This window comes from Fomitopsis serialis (assembly GCF_022376445.1).
Source record: "Fomitopsis serialis strain Sig1Antser10 chromosome Unknown B0H18scaffold_1, whole genome shotgun sequence".
Classification (NCBI taxonomy): Eukaryota; Fungi; Basidiomycota; class Agaricomycetes; order Polyporales; family Fomitopsidaceae; genus Fomitopsis; species Fomitopsis serialis.
In genome coordinates this window covers 1790957-1809981 of record NW_025954961.1, presented here as the reverse complement: position 1 = coordinate 1809981, position 19025 = coordinate 1790957, and the positions used below count along the sequence as shown (strand labels likewise).

The 19025-nt window shown below is 55.9% G+C and overlaps 9 protein-coding genes across 9 annotated transcripts; 1 reads left to right on the top strand and 8 right to left on the bottom strand.

The window, feature by feature from the left end:
• Positions 1–293: 293 nt before the first annotated feature.
• Positions 294–2174, bottom strand: B0H18DRAFT_968444 (uncharacterized protein; the record flags this gene model as incomplete). Its single annotated transcript, XM_048043502.1, has 11 exons — positions 1868–2174; positions 1698–1813; positions 1478–1625; positions 1226–1421; positions 1135–1157; positions 1037–1057; positions 915–986; positions 615–859; positions 527–582; positions 385–477; positions 294–354 (listed from the first exon to the last, which is right to left on the bottom strand). Coding segments are annotated over exons 1-11 (1197 nt in total), but the record flags the coding sequence as incomplete, so codon positions are not given.
• A 336-nt stretch (positions 2175–2510) lies between these two features.
• On the bottom strand, positions 2511–4485 carry B0H18DRAFT_949969 (uncharacterized protein; the record flags this gene model as incomplete). Its single annotated transcript, XM_048041932.1, has 9 exons — positions 2511–2628; positions 2689–3145; positions 3198–3269; positions 3337–3384; positions 3446–3484; positions 3512–3727; positions 3799–3982; positions 4019–4156; positions 4273–4485. 9 exons carry the CDS (start codon positions 4483–4485, stop codon positions 2511–2513), a joined length of 1485 nt encoding a protein of 494 aa, XP_047901539.1.
• Positions 4486–5456: 971 nt separating this feature from the next.
• On the bottom strand, positions 5457–6206 carry B0H18DRAFT_866326 (uncharacterized protein; the record flags this gene model as incomplete). Its single annotated transcript, XM_048039776.1, has 3 exons — positions 5457–5866; positions 5913–6066; positions 6123–6206. The coding sequence occupies 3 exons, from the start codon at positions 6204–6206 to the stop codon at positions 5457–5459; spliced, it is 648 nt and encodes a 215-aa protein (XP_047901538.1).
• A 1217-nt stretch (positions 6207–7423) lies between these two features.
• Positions 7424–9062, bottom strand: B0H18DRAFT_1081270 (uncharacterized protein; the record flags this gene model as incomplete). Its single annotated transcript, XM_048031367.1, has 8 exons — positions 7424–7498; positions 7563–7643; positions 7718–7885; positions 7991–8233; positions 8288–8458; positions 8514–8681; positions 8720–8748; positions 8801–9062. 8 exons carry the CDS (start codon positions 9060–9062, stop codon positions 7424–7426), a joined length of 1197 nt encoding a protein of 398 aa, XP_047901537.1.
• Positions 9063–9187: 125 nt separating this feature from the next.
• B0H18DRAFT_968430 (WD40-repeat-containing domain protein) lies at positions 9188–10901 on the top strand. The gene is made up of 10 exons (XM_048043501.1): positions 9188–9290; positions 9343–9535; positions 9591–9743; positions 9795–9926; positions 9981–10080; positions 10145–10212; positions 10305–10447; positions 10499–10552; positions 10585–10604; positions 10662–10901. Exons 1-10 carry the CDS (start codon positions 9272–9274, stop codon positions 10890–10892), a joined length of 1113 nt encoding a protein of 370 aa, XP_047901536.1. The 5' UTR covers positions 9188–9271; the 3' UTR covers positions 10893–10901.
• Positions 10902–11070: 169 nt separating this feature from the next.
• On the bottom strand, positions 11071–13461 carry B0H18DRAFT_23835 (uncharacterized protein). Its single transcript, XM_048037246.1, has 3 exons — positions 13370–13461; positions 12899–13309; positions 11071–12843 (listed from the first exon to the last, which is right to left on the bottom strand). The coding sequence occupies exons 2-3, from the start codon at positions 13299–13301 to the stop codon at positions 11249–11251; spliced, it is 1998 nt and encodes a 665-aa protein (XP_047901535.1). The 5' UTR covers positions 13302–13309; positions 13370–13461; the 3' UTR covers positions 11071–11248.
• A 69-nt stretch (positions 13462–13530) lies between these two features.
• B0H18DRAFT_968423 (uncharacterized protein) lies at positions 13531–15725 on the bottom strand (the record flags this gene model as incomplete). Its single annotated transcript, XM_048043500.1, is given in 6 exon segments — positions 13531–14015; positions 14048–14886; positions 14906–15002; positions 15038–15328; positions 15392–15498; positions 15524–15725. Coding segments are annotated over 6 exon segments (1830 nt in total), but the record flags the coding sequence as incomplete, so codon positions are not given.
• A 474-nt stretch (positions 15726–16199) lies between these two features.
• Positions 16200–17998, bottom strand: B0H18DRAFT_968422 (cyclin-domain-containing protein). The gene is made up of 3 exons (XM_048043499.1): positions 17211–17998; positions 17044–17175; positions 16200–16982 (listed from the first exon to the last, which is right to left on the bottom strand). Exons 1-3 carry the CDS (start codon positions 17898–17900, stop codon positions 16392–16394), a joined length of 1413 nt encoding a protein of 470 aa, XP_047901533.1. The 5' UTR covers positions 17901–17998; the 3' UTR covers positions 16200–16391.
• A 505-nt stretch (positions 17999–18503) lies between these two features.
• On the bottom strand, positions 18504–18926 carry B0H18DRAFT_1112838 (uncharacterized protein; the record flags this gene model as incomplete). Its single annotated transcript, XM_048032875.1, has 3 exons — positions 18504–18668; positions 18701–18772; positions 18828–18926. 3 exons carry the CDS (start codon positions 18924–18926, stop codon positions 18504–18506), a joined length of 336 nt encoding a protein of 111 aa, XP_047901532.1.
• Positions 18927–19025: the final 99 nt, after the last annotated feature.

Genomic DNA, 19025 nt, shown 5'->3' with positions numbered 1-19025 from the left:
AGCTGCATGTAAGCTCAATTGACGAGCTTCCGTACGCGTAAGTAAAGCTTATCATGCTGCGCATCTTACGCTTACGGCAAAGCTACGCAGGCCCTGAAGAAGGCCGAGGTTTAAACGTTCGATTCTGTTGGTCGTGCTTGTGACGTCAAAACTAACCTAAACATTCATTGACTCATCGGGATGTACCGGTGCGGTCAGCGTACGTTTGAAAACACCGTGCGTCAATAAACTGAAAGATAAACTACGTTCGTCGTCGTTAGAACGGGTAGGAAGACGACGCTCGTCTTCCTGACAAGTCCCGCCTCCACCTGCTCTTTATGGCGCTCATCCAGGTACGGCAAGACGTCCTTATACCTCTCAATCCCTTATACCTGCGAGCATCACCCAACCATCAGCACCCCCGCAAGCTCCGCACCAAAGGCAAATAACACGCACTGCGCAACGTCCTCCGACCACCCCCTCGCCGCGCTCGCCAGCCTCCCCGGCACGCCCGGCTCCTCGCAGGTCCACCACCGGGGTCTGGTACACCCGGATCGTGAACGCGATCGCACCCGTCCGCGGGAGCCGCCTCAACGTCTGCCTCTCCGACCGCAGGTACACCTCGCGTGGGTCACGGGCGCGGTGCCCGCCGCCTCCGCGGGGGGCGCGACGGAGCTCTGCCGCCGCTCGAAGTCGTCGCGGTCCTCGTCGCCGTGGACCGTGCGGCACCACGCGAGCTCCGTCGGGTCGAGCACGACCTCGGGGTCCGGGCAGGGGGGGAGGCCGACGAGCTGGAAGGAGTAGTTGTTCCGGACGACGGGCTTGTCGAGCGCGAGCCGCCGGAAGAAGCGCGACATGCTGAGGTGCAGCTTGCTTTGGTCTGTAGGCGAGGCGACGTGGTGAGAGGTGCGGTTGCAGTGGTGTGGTTGACTTACACTGTGGGACGTGCCCGGTGACGTGAATCTCGTCTAGCGGCATCCCGATCTTGTCGCTCAGCCTCCAGGACCCTTCAAGGGTGATCAGGCGAGGGCTTTATGCTAGGAAGGGGCGAGCCTACCAGGGATGATGATCGCTCCTGCTGCAAGTAATACCGACCGTCGCTGCCTGTGGGAGGTGTCATGTCGATGTCCCCTATGTAGCAGACTCAGCGCGAACCTTCGATCATGATGCCAGATCCTCTTGGATTCTGAGTGTGGTGTCAGATCGGTGGTGGGTGGTACGGGCAATCAAGCATTACCCATACTACAGCAGGGCGGAAAGTGTCATCGCGTCCTCTTTCTCCAGATCGTATGTGACTTGCAGCGGCACGACTGTGATCGTTTGGATCTGGCCTTCGCCGTACCAACTAAAGCCGCCCTTTCGCTCGTGCCCTTCGTGTGACATGGTAAAAATTCGGGTATCGTCTTGACAATACTCGGCGAGCTCGTAGACGAGTTCGCGAGCTGCCGCATGACTGCAGTGTAAGTGCTTGACGAGGACCACGCACCGCGCAGCGTACCTGCATCGCGGCCTGAACTAACCACCCCAGGCTGGGCATCGTGTACTCTGACCACCCGCTCGCCGCGCGTACGAATGCGATGCTCCCTCAACCGGTGGTGAGCCACGAAGTTCTGGTCGATCTCTATCCATTCGTTCCAGGACATGTTCTTATGCCCATGTGACACTGATATCGATGAAGGCTCTCAGCTTCCCTGATACAGGAACACATCTACTAGAACTGGAGCGTACTGGTATTCTCCCCATCGGAAGGGCCGATATGGGATCGGCTTGATCGTGTTCAGGTCATCGGTGCATGGCTCGACCTGAGGGTAATCAAACACTGCAGGTTCCCATACTGCGTAGGGAACGTTTTCAGCGAGACAGAACATAACAGTCGGCTCGCCCTCACCTCCGGGTTCCCTGTCCTGCGTACGGGCCTTTCCAACACCTGCTTGACCGCGATTCGGCGAATGGACGCGCGAGGATCGTTGTCTCAACTTGTATACACCGAGTCCTACCAGCGCTAGCAGGGCAACAGCGATCGGAAGGGCATCGAAACGAAAGAGGGGGAACATTATGCGAGTGGTGCGTTCAGATTGACCGGGACCAACAGGGTTCCGGAAATTCAGTGGTGAGGAGGGCACGATGGAGGCATCCCTGTTTTTCTGGTTATCTACAGAGATGACTCAGTCTCTGGGCGGCAGGGCCGCGAAGGAAACTCGCGCGAGGAATTCAAGAAGGCCCACCGGCGGGACGGAGATACCGCGGCGGACCTCCGGGTCGATCGCATCAATCTCTGTGGGGCGTCTGTATAAGTAGCGGCGTCGTTCTTTCAGTGACGTTATTTGGACGCTATTCAAATACAAAGGCGCGTACAGATGCCGGTAAGATGTACATACACTGTACAGTAATGATGGATGACAGGTCTGTCCTACAGAAGTACAATGCTTGTACATTTCAAGTTGGTTATGCAGTATACCCCGCCGAGACTCCATCTATACAACCTTGCACAAATGGATAATCGGCGAATGTGAAGCTGTGGCAGATGGCCATCAGAATGGATACGCAGAGCTGCGGGCCTCCGGACTGGTGAGTCCTTTCTCCAGCTGATCTGCATGCTGCGCGTCGAGATACTGCAATATATCTTTGTACGCGAACAGATCCTTGTATCTGCAGATATAGTATCCTGTCAGACAAATCGCAGGACGAATGATCATCCAATGCACGCACTGCGCCACGTCCTCCGACCAGCCTCTTATCGAGCTTGCCAGCCGCCCAGGTACACCCGGCTCCTTGGCCAGGTCAGTCACCCGCGTTTGGTAGACGCGAATCGTGAAGACGATCGCGCCCGTCTTGGGCAGTCTGCGCAGCGTCTGCCTTTCCGTCCGCAGAAAGACCGTCGTCGGGTCGAGCGGTTCTGTAGACTGGTGCTCGGCGACGTTCTCTGTCACAGTTTCCTTCTCCTCGCGGATCAGCGCCGCGCGCTCGAAGTCTTTCTTGTCTTCGAAGCCATGCATCGTGCGCGACCAGGAGATTTCCGTCGGGTCGACGTGCACCGCGGGCTCATCTTGCGATTGTAGCTCTGGTTGCTTGACGACTTGGAAGAAATAATTGTTGCGGGTGACGGGTTTGTCCACGGCCATGCGGCGGAAGAACCGGGCCATACTGAGATGCAGCTTGCTCTTGTCTGGGCAACAGAGGGTAATTGAAGGTCAGGTGACGAGAAGCGCAATACTCACACTGTGGTACGTTCCCGGACAAGTGAATTTCTTCCAGGGGCATACCAAGCTTGTCCTGGAGTCTCCAGAATCCTAAGCGCGTTCAGCTTGATTAGCCTGACTATATTCAACGGATTGGCCTCGCATCATCAAGACGTACCGGGCTTGCAAACAGCACCGGCCTGTAGCCAATACCGCCCATCAGTGCCTGTAGAAAATAGGACTGTGGTCAATTGTTGACCAACATGTGAAACCAGCCTCGAACGCACCCTCCAACATGATCGCCCAATCCTCCTGCACTCTACAATCTGTCATTCAGCCTATCACGTCCTTACGCAACGAGGTAGCACCAACAGCAGATTCGCCACCTTCAAGGATCCTCGGTCCAAGATCGTACGTGACCTGAAGCGGTACAATCGTGATCGTCTTGACTTGACCCGCTCCGTGCCACCCACCCGTGCCCCGCTCACCCTTCTCATACCGGGCGATAGAGTACAAAGCGGGGTACCTTCGGACGAGGAACTCGGCAAGCTCCTGGATCAGTTCCTCCGCTATCAAGCATTCACAGGAGCGCGACGTCAATGTGCGTTCCGCCACTTCGGGGTACGACGAAGAGACGCACCTGCAGGCCGGGCGGAGCCGACAATCCCAGCCTGGGGAGGATGGTACATGATCACACGATTGGGGCGCGTCCGGATGCGGAACTCGGTGATCTTGTGGTATTCGTAGAATTGCTGATCAGCTAAGGCACGGAAGTCCGGGGTTGTGGAGGTCGGGCAATGAAAGGGAGAAGGGCCTAGGCTCAGCTTGAGGCGGGCGGCGCAGATCAGGACGGAACGTACCTCGACCCACTCATCCCAGGGCATGCTCCGGATGCCCATCGTGACACTGCAGTGGGAGTAGGTAGCATGTATGAGGTACGATCGTGAAGGATCGGCGTACTGGTATTCACCCCATTTGAAGGGCCGGTAGGGTATGGGCTTTACATTCATTATATCATCTTGAACGGATCAACGGACGGGTAGTCGAACGCGACTGGCGGCCATTCTATACAATGTTATCCCTTCTGAGTAAGCTCACGCTTCACTAGACTCACCTCCGGGTTCGCGATCCTGGCTCGCGGTCCCCTTCCGTTCTTGCCGACCGTCTCCCCTCCGTCCCGCTTGCGATGATCAGACTGATCAACGCAGGACCGGTACACCGATCCTGCAAGACACAACGCGGCGACCGCTATACCGGCCACCATACAAGCTCCCACCACTTTCCAATCTGCCTCTACTCCAAATATCGAGAAACCCGGCGTAGCCATCGCGGTCCAGCAGCTGAGAGAAGGGACGGGTGCAGGGATCAAGGTGGTCTGCCCACAAGCATTTGCATACCCGAGTCCCCATATGAGGACCCTCTGTGCGAGCTTCGCAGGCTTATCTTCCCTGACGTAAATGGCATTGCAGTGATAGAATATAGGATAGGGAGTCTGGAAGCCACCTGTTCGAGTTCTGGCCGGGCTGCACGTTACCCCGCATCTTCTGCGCCTTTATCTGCTCTCGGTACACGGTGCGAACCGCTCGCGTAGATGCTCCCATATGCATACCAGGCCTAGACATGAGCAATGCTGAGTACGGACGGCGCGTGCAGTCCGCGAGGAGATGCATCGTCTCTGAAGCAATATTGTGAGCATGCACGAAAGCCTATGAGGGCCTACCTGTTCATATGTAAAATCCGTCAGCGCACTGCGTCATCGCACGGGTTGCAGCGGTTACCACGGAGAACAGGAGATAGTACACATTATTCTTATAAGCACATCACGGAATCCGCCAGCAAACGCCCATAACGAGAAACACAACAATTATACTGCACAGAAGATGGGGACGTAGCTGAGGAGTACAGTATCTAGAATGTAACGGCGGATGTGTAGAGATGACAGAGCGGGGAGAAGATAAATATGAAGATCGCGGCGATGATACACGAGTCCATGTAGTTTTGTCGCTAAGGTAAGTCATCGTCCAGGACCGGACCGGAAGCGGAGGCGGTGAAGGCGGCGACACCGTATGCGCGTGTTGATAAGATCGTAATGTACAGCCAGGCATATCCCGTAAACGAGGAATTGCGGGGGTCTGGATGCAAGGGGACGATGATGTTGGTGTTGTGTCAGGTGGTATCAGGATTTAATGCGTAGACAATGCGGCGTCATGCGATATATGGCGAGAGGAGCGAAGGCCCCTGGGACTGCACAAGGGCGAGGCTTGGCACAGTAGAGGTTAGAGATAACCCCGGACCCGATTAGCAGCTGAATGCAGCTGGTGGGGACGCGAACATGTGCGCCGGGTCAACCTCGGACGCGACAGGGTGGTGGGCGTGTTGGCTGAAGCTCGACTGGAGGATGAACGGAGAGTGCGCGGAGGGGCGCCCTGCGTGCGCGAAAAACGACTGAGTCGGTGCCTGGGTAGCTTGCACCTGGGCCATGAAGAACGGGTCTGTCGTTGTGAAGTGCGACGTGTTGGGCGTTGGCAGCTCAGTTGGAGCCATATCGAGCGCGCTTGATACGTGCGGCACGCTCGGCCGCCGCGAGAGCATCCCAGAGTATGTTGCGGGTGAGGAAGATAGGTGGGAGTGGGCGAAGCTGTTGTTTGCGGGGGAGGTGAAGAGCATATCCTCTACCATGCGCTCGTCCTCATCCATCGCGTCCACATCTTGTTGTTTTCATCGACCACCCGCAGTTGGGTACCACTTGCGGACTGGAACTTCGCCCGCGCGCGAAGTCGCTGGGCTCCCAGCACATGCTGGACGACGGTGTGCGCGCGAGAGGTGTGTTGGACGGCGCATACGCGCGCCGCTGAATGGGCTGTGCGCTCGAGGACATTTGGTTTCGGAGAGCCTGCGCGAGTTGTGCCTGGACAATCCTGCTCAGAGGCGTGCTTCCATGTTACGCTCAGATGTGAGACATACCTGCAGATTGGCAAGGTCGATGGCCTCCTGGCCGATGTGATTTGAGTTGAACGAGGCTACGAGGTCGTCGACGGACACGCTCATGTTGGGATGCGGGGGCGGGGGAGGAGATGGTGGGGAGAGGGGAGATGTACCGCCACAAGAGAGCGTGCAGCTTTCAGCGGATGCAACTCCTGCAATCACTCATTTAGCCACCCTCGGCTACCCCCGGTCCGGATCGGCACCGCTCACAGGCTCCCCCGATGTGGCAGGGCGGGCTCCGGGTCGCCCCGGCGCTGTCCACAGGCGCCCATGCAGCCACGCCTGCAAGCTTCGTCTCCGTCCTCCGTGTCGTAACATCGCCCGCTGCAGGTGCGCTCGGCTGGTCGCGCTGTGGCCAGGCTTGCAGGGAATTGATTTGCGCAAGGGCATCTCGGGCCAACGTCACTGCGGGCATCGTATGGACTAAAGTGTGGTCCATGTAGTAGCACTGCGTCTACCCCGTGACCCGAGGCTGGCTTAGCAGCCTATAAGCCTTAGCCTGGCTAGCACGTCCGGACGTCCGAAGTCGGCGCGCAAGCGGACAAAGGAACCTTGTTTTGGCATGCATACACGGTTTCCGCAGTTTGACATCTCGGATCGAAGGCCCTCGTATAAGTGACTCCGGGGAAGCGGACTGGAAGCAGGTGCGTGGACCGGGGTGGAATCCCACCAGAGCGAGGGTCCTCGAAGTGGAGTAATACAGTACTGTACGGTCATCTGAGTCTCTGAGTCGACGGCGCTCTCTCGAAATACGCAAATACGTGCAATTGAACTGTCTGTGACTCTCGACGAAGGTTTGAGAGGCATACTCGCTCCCCTACTTACCATCCTAGTCTACCCTCCGTCGGACCACGTCCAGTCGTCTGGTAGATTGCTAAGCTTCTGGGAATACGCCACAATGTATAGACGTCGAGAAGCTCTGCGATAGACAAAGGTCTGGCCTTTGCGTGCTTCTTGGATTCTGACGCACCGCTCCCTGTACACTCTCACCTGATTTCCATGTCAGTTACGGCACCCCCTCCCCTCTTGGTGGCCCGTTGGTCCGCCGCTGCACAGGCTACAGTCATCCACCGTTCCCGGTACAGTACCACAGCAACCTACACCAATGGCATAGCGGCGGTGAGCAACGGTAGCAACAGTAGCCAACTGGTGTAGTCGGTCTGGTGCGGGACAATCCTCGGATATCAAGCTTGAAAGGCTGGACGGGCCTGTCAGATTGATTCGCCGAGGTTGCGCTCTACCACCCGTTGGATGAACGCCGAACCTTCGCAGTATCTTGTTCATGCCTTGACAGACGTCTCAACGAGGGGCTCAAACATTTGTCGGTCAGCCTGTAGTAACCGGGCGTACTCGACCTAGTTGGTATGTAAGGTTCGGAGCTTTCGATGACGAGGAGGCATGAGAACTCGCCTCTATCACCGACGGACATGCAACGACCAATGCGTCGCACACCTCCTTGATCGCACCCCGTAGCATCCTTGTCGCTACCGGATCTCGGTGCTCAGGCAAGCTAACCCGGATTGACAAGCGTAGCACTCACGATCATCATCGCTACCTTTGTCAACCGATGCTACCCAGCATTTCAGGGTGCCTTCCAGGATCTGACCCTTCCATTTGTGCATGCGCGGTGCGCACGTCCTGATGACTACCGCAAGCGCACGAAGGGAGCTCAGCTGGAGCCGCGGGTGAGCCGCGTTCTCAGGCACGGGCATGAGCGGGAACACGAGCTGCGGGACGATCGCCTAGGTCCGGGGTGCCCGTGCGCAGGTAGCGAGCGAAAAGGTTAACGGCAGGAGAATCGTCGCACGAAGGGAGACTGACCTTCAGATACCGTGCGGTGCCGATACCCAGCGCGTGCACGATGCCGGCAGGACGTCTATGGTAGCCTCGATCGCGTCCTGCTCGTGCATGGCGTAGAACCAGATGCTGCCAATGATGCCATCGCCGAGAACCTCGCATAGCTGATCGAATCGCTTAGCGGAGCCGGGCGGTGTGGTGTGGAGCACGAGAGAAACGGATGTTGGCACGGCGGCGCGGATTAGCTCAGATGTCTCGGGATTCTGAAGGAATGCGAGGCATTTTTTAAGTGACTGGAAGGACGTTGTGAGCCCCCTCATTGATGCTGATTGTTAGGAACAGCACACCGTGAAGAGAAGACCGTCCACGCCAGTGCGGCGAAGGAGATCTGCTGGGACCCGCTGGATCATGTCCGACGCGACATTGACTCCACGTAGCCTGTAGAAAGTTTCGTAGTCGTCTAGTAGTGTCATCACTGGTGGGATGAGGAGGTGCCATAACTTCTCGTATGCAACGCTCTGAAGCCATATAATTTGAGTTCATGAAAGTCAGCGGGCAACTTTCCAGCCTCACCTCGCAATGCCGCACACACCAGGCTAGTAGGTCGATCATCCCCGGACGATCCTTCCAAGTCTGACCATCAAAATGATCCAATACGGCATCAGGCCCTCCCGCTGCCCTAGGCAGGGTCCGCCCAGTCGCTGTGTTCAGCATCGGATGCGGACTGGCTTGGAATGTCGGCTTGACATGTTGAACTAGAAGCACTTCAATAGTGCAACCTCTGGTTCCGAGTACGGGCGCAATATCTCTGGTATCATTGTCAGTGCAGTTGATACAGAGTCGGTGGATACACTGTGTACCTTGCGCTTGCACCCGTGAGATCTCCAGAGACCACGATCCTTCACCATCAAATGGAGCGACCGCCGCAATTATCTCAGCCTTCTCACTCCGTGATAGAGATTCCCGCTGCTTCAGCTGCTCATACAGCTCTCCGAGCACCTTGTGGGCTTGCCGCCGCCACTCCTCCAGCCGAACTATGACATCGCTTTCAGTTATTGTGTTGTAATTCCGGAATTCGGAGGGGATGTCGAGCTTTTGATGTAAGGCGACTGAGCTTTCCATGTTCTGAGTTTGAAGAGATGGATGGACGCAGACAAGACGCAGATCTGACAATATTTGCGCCCAGCCGCCGCCTGAGGCGCGTGAAAACGTCTGGCGCTCGTGGGCGCGACGCGTAGACGCCCATCTATACTTCACAGCTCCGTCTCAGTCTCCTCCGCCTTGTCTCCGCCGTTGTCGTATTCATTTGTTAGGGCAGCTGCGTCAATACGATGAATGGGATACTTTCAGGTATGCGGATTATAGGCTCACCTCGTTTGCATATTCATATATTTCCCTGCAGATCCGTTTACAATCAGCTATCCCACTGCCGTCCAAACCTCTCTGAACTCTGGTGCCTCCTTCGCAAAATTCGACCCTTCGGGCTACTATGTAGCAGGCGGAAGGCCAGATGGGTCAGCAGTTATCTGGGACCTAGACACGAAGGCACCAATTCGCTGGCTGGAGGGACATGTCAAGGCTGTGACAAGCGTCGAGTGCGTGGCCGCGAATTCGTGCTTCGAGTTGTGAGTCTCACAAGGCTCTGTCCAGCTGGTCACGTAACTCGCGATATGTACTGACCTCGTCGAAAGACTGGAATGTGATTATATGGGACCTTGCGTCGGATACAGACCCCATACGCAGGCGAGCTACTGTTAGATTCGACGCACCCGTCGTGTCTGCTTCGTTCCACCCGCGAAACAGGTGAGCTATGGATGAGTGTCACGTATGCAAAGTCGCTAATCATGTGGCCAGTCAGATAGTAGTGGTTCTGCTCAGTCCTGGCGATGCGTACCTTGTCGACCTGCGGAAACAATATCGCAGTCGCGTAGAGTTATGTGAAATCCAAGAGGGGAGCGAAGATGAAGGACAGGGAAGCAGAGCACGGTGCGCGCGATACCGATCACTTGGGGTCGTTGTGAATACTAAAGTTATCGTTAGGTCGGCGATGACTGTTGTGCGCTTCGACCCCACAGGCCGGTATGTCTTCGCCGGCACCTCTGCGGGTTCTGTCCTGGTATTCAACACGCGGACGAAAACTGTAGGTTCTCTTCCGTGCAGTGCATCATGCAGTACGCTGATCTCGGTCATCACATTCTACGTAGATGATCGCAAGGCATAAAGTCTCAGGAGCAGGCATCATCAGGGGTCTGGACTTCGCCAAAGGTGGTCGGTAGGTCAGTCGCTATGCAGATGAATGTACGGCTGAAATCATTCCGTAGACGGTTAGTCACCAACTCATCTGATCGTGTTTAAGCAATTCAGCTTGCCCGTGTACACTGCCTCGGCCGCTGAAGGCGAGTATATCGAACAAGAGCTCGAGCCAACATACCGTTTCAATGATCCCATTAACAAGAATGCATGGCATGCTATGGCTTACAGCCCCGATGGCGAATGGTTAGCAGGAGGTGAGATATCCGTCGTGTGACTGACGGTGGTAATCTGACGAAAGCATGTAGGCGCGGCTGATAATGCGTCGCACAAGATCTACATATGGGACCTTGCAAACGAGGGTCATTTGCGACGGCTCTCGATGGCGGACCAGAACCGTTGCTTCATGTCCACGTAAGTAGTACACGTGTCAGTTCAGCTCGCCGTCCCGATATTGACGGCGGAATTCAGTGGCATCCCAAGAAAGCCGCCATTGTATCACTACCAATGTCGGAAACATCCTTGTGTGGCATTGTCCTACCCCAGACGGTGGGGCGCATTCGCAGGCGGTTTGAAGAAGTCGATGAGAACGTGGAGTATGAAGAGAAGGAGGATGAGTTTGACATCGTATGTCCATTCTCACGCCCGTGGATGCGAGCATACGTAACCAAAGCCGTTTGTACGATAGGAAGACGAAAGTGAGATTGCCCTTCGCAAGCAGAAGGCCGAAGACGAGGAAGTGGACATCGATGGCCTAATGGAGGATCCGTCGAGCAAACCTGAGGAACATACACATACACAGCGTATTGCTGATGACGACGAAGACATCGTGTGGGCGATCGAGGAGCCCGATGATGATGATCACGGTTGGAGGATGAAGGTCATGATAGACGACGATGTCGATGGACTATGAGTGTAGTTCATGAGCGCTCTGGTGACTTTGTATCATGATGTAAGTAGTTTTCCCGGAGCGATCACTAGCATTACACTTGCTGAGACCTATTGTACAACACGATTCTCATCGCCGTATGTGTAAGTACATGGCATAGATGATACCCTCACTTCGAATCTCCCCAATTGCCGAAAAGCCTATACTCCATGTCAGATATAGCCATAGTTCCCATGATTCGCTTGACTTCATCGTCAGACATGAATGCAACCGTCTTGTCCTCTCGAATGTGGAGCATTTGCCGTTCCGTCTCTAGCCCCTGGGCATACATCTGCAACATTCGTTCTTCCGGAGTGCCTACAAGATTTGGTACGGGCACCCGTGTCTGCCTTGGCGCTTCAGCGCTGCGTCTTTCGGATTCCTCCTTGGACAGTAAGAACTGGGACAGCTTAGCAACCAGATTGTCGGGGGCGGGCGGGCGCCCTTCGGTCTGGAGTGCAGCCAGAAAGCCAGGCAGGTCGTAACATTTGACTGGTGATTGATCTTCATCGGTACGTTGTGCCTTCGTGTCTCCGTCTTTGTTGACAATGTCGTCAATGCTCCTATACCTGATGAAGGTATACTGGCAGCCCGTCGCATCTAACAGGTCGCCCCATTGATAGATACATGTCCACCTCGGGTGCGAGCCTAGGGCGTTAAAGGCATCCAAGCCGAACAGGGGTGCAGCCGCAAGGGTTCTCTCAGAGAACGGCTGCCCCGGTTTCCGCGTTGCGGTGAACACTGCCTGAGCTGCCACTCCACCATCGGACGAGACGTACACTGGGGGACACCGCGCGGCGATCTCCACCAAGTCGAGGAGAGACTGCAATAAACTCGTCGGAGTGAAGACAGGCAAGCAGCAGCCGCGCATCCTCGGCGCCATGGTGGCTAGCGATGTGCACACAAAGGTAAAGGCGACGGGCCAGCGCGGGGGCTCATAGACATCGAGCAAGGAAGGATGCAGGAGGGTATCCAGATTGTAAAACAGTTTGGGCTTGTTCCGTAGGAGATCGAAGAGATCAGCCTCCTTGATTGACTGGCAGCCGATGAGGACGAGTCGGCGCAGGGTTGGAAAGGTCGTGAGTAGATGTGATATGGATTCCGATGTGATGCACTCATTGAACGAAAGGTTGAGAGCTTGTACTGCGCCCTTGCGAGAGGACAGAACTTGAAGAAGTTGGTTCGTGGACAGGTCGAAGCCAGACAGATCTACTGCTTCACCTTGTTCATCGGCTAACAAGGCTTCCAGCAGAGAGACTGCATTGCTCGGGATGGGTTTCTGGTGTCGAAGATATGAACGGATCTGGTGAGCCTTCTCGGGCTGCGACAACAATCTCTCGATGTTACTCGTATATCCACTGGACATAGCCTGGTCCAGTGCGGGCCTCAATAACATCTGAGCGAGGGAGGGTATGAGGGCGTCCACCATGGAGGCTTCAGGGTCCCCGGCATCCGCAGGTGTGCAGCCCTCTTCGGTCTCCGTAGATTTGGCGTCCATGCCTTGCTCCTTGTCCTGTATTGGCCATACCTCGTCGAGCACGTCCTGTGTCACCAGTGGGATGTCGTCCAAGGTATGCGGAAGGATACCCGAGTTTCTCTCGTGATTGTAGTAGCGCAAATAACCTTGCGCGTCGACAGGATGCCGGCGCCCTTCTGCCCGAATGAGACAATAGGCGGGGGACTCAGGCTCTGTTACGTCTATGATGGATATTCCGTCGTCTTCCCCTGCAGCGGAGAGTGTTCAGTTTCGTCTCATATGAACTATGTTCGAATGACTCACGGCGGTCCCAGCTTGGCCCGCTATCGGCTGGCAACACTGACCAGGCAAACGTCACGCCACTCATGTACGGTGGCCTCTCTGGGTCCTCTTCACCCTTGTCTACGGACCACGCCATACCCAGCAATGACCCCGTGAATGGACATGGGACATCGGGCAGCTCGGGTTCCTGGGTCCATCGACCGTACTTGCCTTGGATACTCTGGATCTCAGCTCTGACTACCTCGGCATTCTCTTTCTGTTTGAGTAGGGTGACGAAGCGACTTAGGCCTTGCAATGCCAGGCGTCCGTGGCACTGTTGGTGATGATATGCTGCGATACAACGGTACTTGGATCGACCACTGGCATCCTTGGCACCGTGAGGTACGACTCGCGCGATCACGAAAGCCTGGTGTCTTCGTCCCATGTTGGAGACTGTTCGCGTGTAGGCAGCAATTTAGCTACGAGCGGTGGAACTATCAAAGAGCAACCCACCTACGGAATATGATGGAGCGGGAAGTCGACTGCTGGCCCTACTGCTCGGACCTGCGAGAGCCTTTTATCGTCGAGGAAACATTTGGGACGGCTTGGGTGCACAATGGTACGTACCGCGTGGTACACGTGCACCAGTATAGTCATACGTCACTAAACAATCACTAGATGCAGACAGTCGAGACCGTGACAGTCGAAACGGGGGCGAGTCGCCATGGCCAGGCCTTTTGCCGCAGGGACCAAACGAACGTTGACATTGCACCTGTAGAAACCCTTACTATACATCACTGGCATGTACATGGCGGTTCTTCGCCGGCAAGACGTCTATGGCCTACACGACAACCCAACGACAACCTCACTTTTCCGAATCTCCCCAATAGCCAAAAAGCCTATACTCCGCGTCGTGTGTAGCCACAGTCTGCATGAACTGCCTGATATAATAGCCCGGCATGAACATGGCTGTCTTGTTATCTCGATTCCGGATTCTTTGCAGTTCCATCTGCTGTATCTCTTGTTCCCTCTGCTGCATCTCTCTATACATTTGCTGCAAGTCAGCCTCACTCGCAGGTAGCGTCGGGATGAAAGACGTAGGTCTCGCTCGCGACGCTTCAGAGGTGCGTCTCTCGGACTCTTCCTTGGACAGTAGAAACTGCGAAAGTTTAGCGACCAACTCGTCCGGACGGATGGCCGACCTTCGCTCTCGAGCGCAGCCAGAAAACCTTGCAGGTCGAAGCGTTCGACTGACGGTCGCCGGCGGTCTTCATCGGTGCCTCCTCCGTCTTCTTCGTCAATGTTCTCGATGTTCCTGTATCTGTTGAAGGTGTACTGGCATCCAGTCGGGGTCTCCAGTTGGCCCCATTGATACATGCATACCCAGCTGGGGTGCGAGCCCTTGGCCAAAGCTTTCAGGCCGAAGAGGGGCGCCGCCGCGAGGCTTCTCTCGGAGAACGGCTGTCCTGGTTTCCGCGTTGCGGTGAACGCCGCCTGAGCCACCATGCCGCCGTCGGACGCGAAGAACGCCGCGGGAGACTGCGCGATGACCTCTGCGAAGTCAAGAAGAGACTGCACAATGCTTGTCGGAGTGAAGACAGGCAAGCAGCAGCCGCGTATTCTGGGCGCCGTCGTAGCATGCGATGTGGATGCGAAGGTGAAGGCCACGGGCCAGCGCGGAGGCTCGGATATTTCAAGCAAGGAAGGGTGCAAGAGAGTGTCGAGCTTGTAGAACAGCTTGGACTCGTTTCGCAGCAGATCGAAGAGATCGGCCTCCTTGATCGACGTACAGCCGATGAGAACGAGTCGACGTAGGGATGGTGATGTCGTGAGCAGCTGCGCCACGGTTTCCGATGTGATGCATTCATTGAATGAAAGGTTCAGGGAGCACACTGGCTCCTTGCAGGAGGACAGGATCTGGAGAAGCTGGTCGGTAGACAGATGGAAGCCAGAAAGATCCACGGCTTCGGCTTGCACGTCATTGAGCAACAGGCTTCGAGCAAGGAGACTGCGCTGCTTGGGAAAGGCTTCTGATTCGTAGGTACGAACGAATCTGGTGATCCTTGTCAAGCTGCGACAACAGTCTTTCGATCATGCTCGTGTCGCCAGTCGATATAGCCTGGTCCAGCGCGGGTACCAACGACATCTGAACGAGAGAGGAATGAGGGCGTCCGCCGTGACTTGAGGCTCATCGGCATCCGCAGTCGTGGCGACTACTTCGACATCAGCAGGGTTGGTATCCGCGGTTTCATTCCGGTCCTGCTCTGGCCACGCCTCGTTGAGCATGTCCTGTGTCACCAGAGGAATATCTGCCAGGATCTGTAGAGCGCGTTCCAATTTCCGCTCGTCTGTGGGAGCGTGACCGTAGGCGGACATATACTCTTGCGCGTCGATGGGACGACACCGTCGTTCTGACCTGATGAAACAGTAGGCAGGAGACTCAGGCTTTGTGACGTCGATGATGGATATCCCCTCGTCATATCTGCAATAATTGTGGTCAGTCCGGTATGTATGAGCTATGCTTGAACAACCCACCGCCGTCCCAAAGCCCGAATCGGCTGGCAACGCGGACCAAGTGAACGCTAAGCCGCTTATGTACGGCCGGCCCTCCGAGTCCTCCTCGCCCTTGTCCACACACCACGCTGTGCCAGTAACGATGCCGTGAACGGACATGGGTGTTTGGGAAGCTTGGGCTGCTGGGTCCGCGACCGTACTTGCCTTGGATGCTTTCAATTTCGGCTTGCACGACCTCCGCGTTCTCCTTCTGCCTGAGCAGGGTGATGAAGCGGCCTACGCCGGCCAGAGAAAGATGCCCGTAGCACCATTGGTGATGATACGCGGCGATGCAACGGTACCTAGCTCGACCGTCCTCTCACCGTGAGGTAGGATTGGGCGATCACGAAAGCCTGGTGCGCGCCATCGTTCGCTGCTTGCGTGTGGTTGGGAATAGTGGACCTAGATATCGATAATGAGAGCGTACAGATGGCGATGGATGGGATCGTCGACCAATGGGCCTCACTTCAGCCTGCAGACCCTTTTATGGCACTCCAAGATCTATTAGTACAATAACCCTTCGGAGAACAATGATAGACATTTGCGTGCGTCCAGTGCCACCGCCGTCCGCATGGGATGGCAATAGCCTAGTGATACCGAGGCAGAATCACTTGTCGTTGAACGTTTGAAACCACATCGCGGTCTTGTGTTCAGACGTACATAGACGCGTGTGGGTGCCGCAGCAGTACATAATGCAATTCACGATCGAACACTACAACTGGACCATATTTGTTGCGAGACTGACTGAAACCAATGCCCCAAGACACACGAAAGTTTTAGTCGATTTGATATTGCATTGGCATACACTTTGCATCACGATAGGAAAAGTAAACATGGCATACTGTATTGTACGGTTGCATATAAATATGTGTGATATCGGCATCAGTGCAAGCAAACGATGCAGTAGTAATACAAGTCCTGAAACGGGATGCCCTTGAGTCTATGCTGCCGCTTCTACCGTCTACCCAGAAAGTCCCATTCATTAACTCGGAGTCCTCACAATCATGTATTCCCTGCCAGGCGTCCCCTCCGGCTGCCGCTGCATGCTGACATCGCCGTTCTCCTCCCGACTCATGTCGCTGTCTTGGGTAAAGATGGAGTCGGCGTCGCCGCTCGCGGCGCTATGCAGACTCATCGTCTCCGAGGAGGACGAGGAGTGTGGCGGTCGGATGGTCGGCTCGTCGTCGGTCGAACCATCTAGGTCCGTCTCCGTGCCCGCTTCGCTCGCCGCGTCAGACATCGAGAGCAGAGACCGCCGTGAGGATAAATGGTATGGGCTGAACTCGTCATCGTCGAAGTTGCGGGGAGGAATGGAGGGGCGAATGGAATGATGTTGCCCATAGTATGCGTCGACGGCGGTGAAGAACTCCATGGGGCTCACAGGTTGCCGTACATCGGAGGAGGATGATGGAAGATAGGGGGTGAGGTCCACGCCTTCGGGTATCTTCGACTGTAGGTCAACCATGGTAGTGTAGTACTCCATCTCCTCGCACGAGATCGGGAGGCTGAAGTTGTTGAGAAGAAGGAACTGCAACTCCAGCTGGTTGAGCTCAGCCAGAGGCAGACCACCGACCTATTGGAAATCTGATGAGGACTGCCTCCTATATCTAGACGGTGGAACAATAGGGGCTCACCTTGGCGTAACGTGAATTTGTGTAAAACACATCACTGAAGAACTTGCTGGCTACCGTGACACCCGCAATTATAAGGCGGTGGATGTTGTACATGTCGATTGGAAATGTCTTCCCGCATGCCTCCTTCGCCAACTTGGACATACGGTCTAGGTACACCAGCACGACACGAAGACCTCATTGCTAGCTGGGCAATACTTGTGTATCCGGTTCAGATACCCCTCGAGGGCAATAGTAGGCACGTTTCGTGCGTGAAATGCAAGGGAGGAAGTCGTAGAGAGGGAGTGACGAGACGCGCTGGTGAGTGTCCGCCATATAGGAGGATGGTGATCCTTGTTATGGTCTAGCGAGTGCGAGTGACCATGCTGCGGCATGTATGATTCTGCAGGTATACTAGCATTCAACTCGGCTATGCGTTGCAAGGCAGTTGCCAGCATTCGCAGGAGCGTCTCAGGCTCGTACTTATGAACATCGGCGCCCGAGACGTCCGGCTGCCCAGGCTCATTATCCTCCGAGTCGGAGGCCGGCGGTGTATGCGGGTCATCGTCCTCCTGGCGCTGCCGCACGACGGCAGGGATGGGGTGGGATGGAGGGGTGCGCTGTGGCGTCGGGCGATGGGTTGCTTGAGCCTCGAGGGGCGCCGACCTGCTGGCAGAGCCTGCAGTCACGGCAATATGAGACGACGAGGACGCGGGTTGGTGGGAAATGATGATGGACGAGTGCAGCTTCCGCTGTGATGGGCGTATCGGAGGACGTGAAGAGGTGCCCGCCGTGGATGACTGGGGTCGGTGCGGCAGATCTACCGCCGTCACGGTGGATGCATGGGCCGAATGCTGCATGGGAGGCGCAAAAGCGAGCATCGTCCGTCGTCTGGAGTGTCGAGGAGAGTACAAGGCGGTCTATGCGGGCAGGCAGAGGAGGAAACGGTGGCAAGATATGTCGCAGGACGAAAAACAAGGTCCCACCAAGCGCTCCCCCGCGCCATGTCACGTCCGCGATATGTCACGCGTTCAACATCCGTCACGGACACGGGTCACGCGCGACCTCGCGGCACGCGCGGCTGTGATCGAGAGGCAATCCGCGCACTGGCAGTCCACCGGCGAAGCGGCTGTTCACTTACATCGCTCCAGCTTCATCTCGGTTGCATCCCTGCTCATCTGGCAATGTCCGATATATCATCCATTACACAATATGACTTGTACGCTATCCACCGCGCTCGTTTAAAACCCCTGGCATCAGGCTATAGCGACTGACCAGCGGGATTAATATCCTTATATCCACATGTCGGAACGGACGCGAGGTATCGCCGCGCAAGTAATCCGTTTTAAGGAACGCGGAACTTCCACAGACTTCTCCGCCTCCGTCCTGCCTCCATGTCCGCTCAGCATCGACTGTGACTCATGAAGCGGGGCCGACATGTACTTACGTACATATTGACTGAACACGCACGCGTGCTTCACAGTTCAGTCTTCCGAGTCCGACCCAGGGCCTCGTTCGCCAACTTCCTGAGATATAGGACGAAGATCGCGCTCGTGACGACCGATATGTCTCTTCGTTGGCCTCATATCCTCCGTCGTCGCGGCGTCCGAGTCGTCCGTCCCATTGCCGCTGGCTCTATCTCCGGGCTTCTGCGTCTCTTCAGCGTCTTCCCCCGAATTACGGCATCCACGTTGCTCTCGTCCCCGTCCATGACGTCGCTCGCTCCCCTCTCTTGCTGTATGTGTCCACCGACCTAGAACGTGCGCATTGTAAGCACGTGTCATATACGGTTCCATGGATCAACTTACGGGTTTAGGCCGCCTGTATAAGCCGCGATTGAGATCGCCAGGACCGAGACGAGTGTCCAAGCGCTCCTTGAACATGGCTATTCGCGAGTAGCGAGGCATGGAATAAGACCTCCACGAGCTCCGTGCGCCAGTGTCCGTGTGGCGGGCGTGACAATCGAAGATATCAACCGCAGACTATCGTCCGAGCGACATATGACT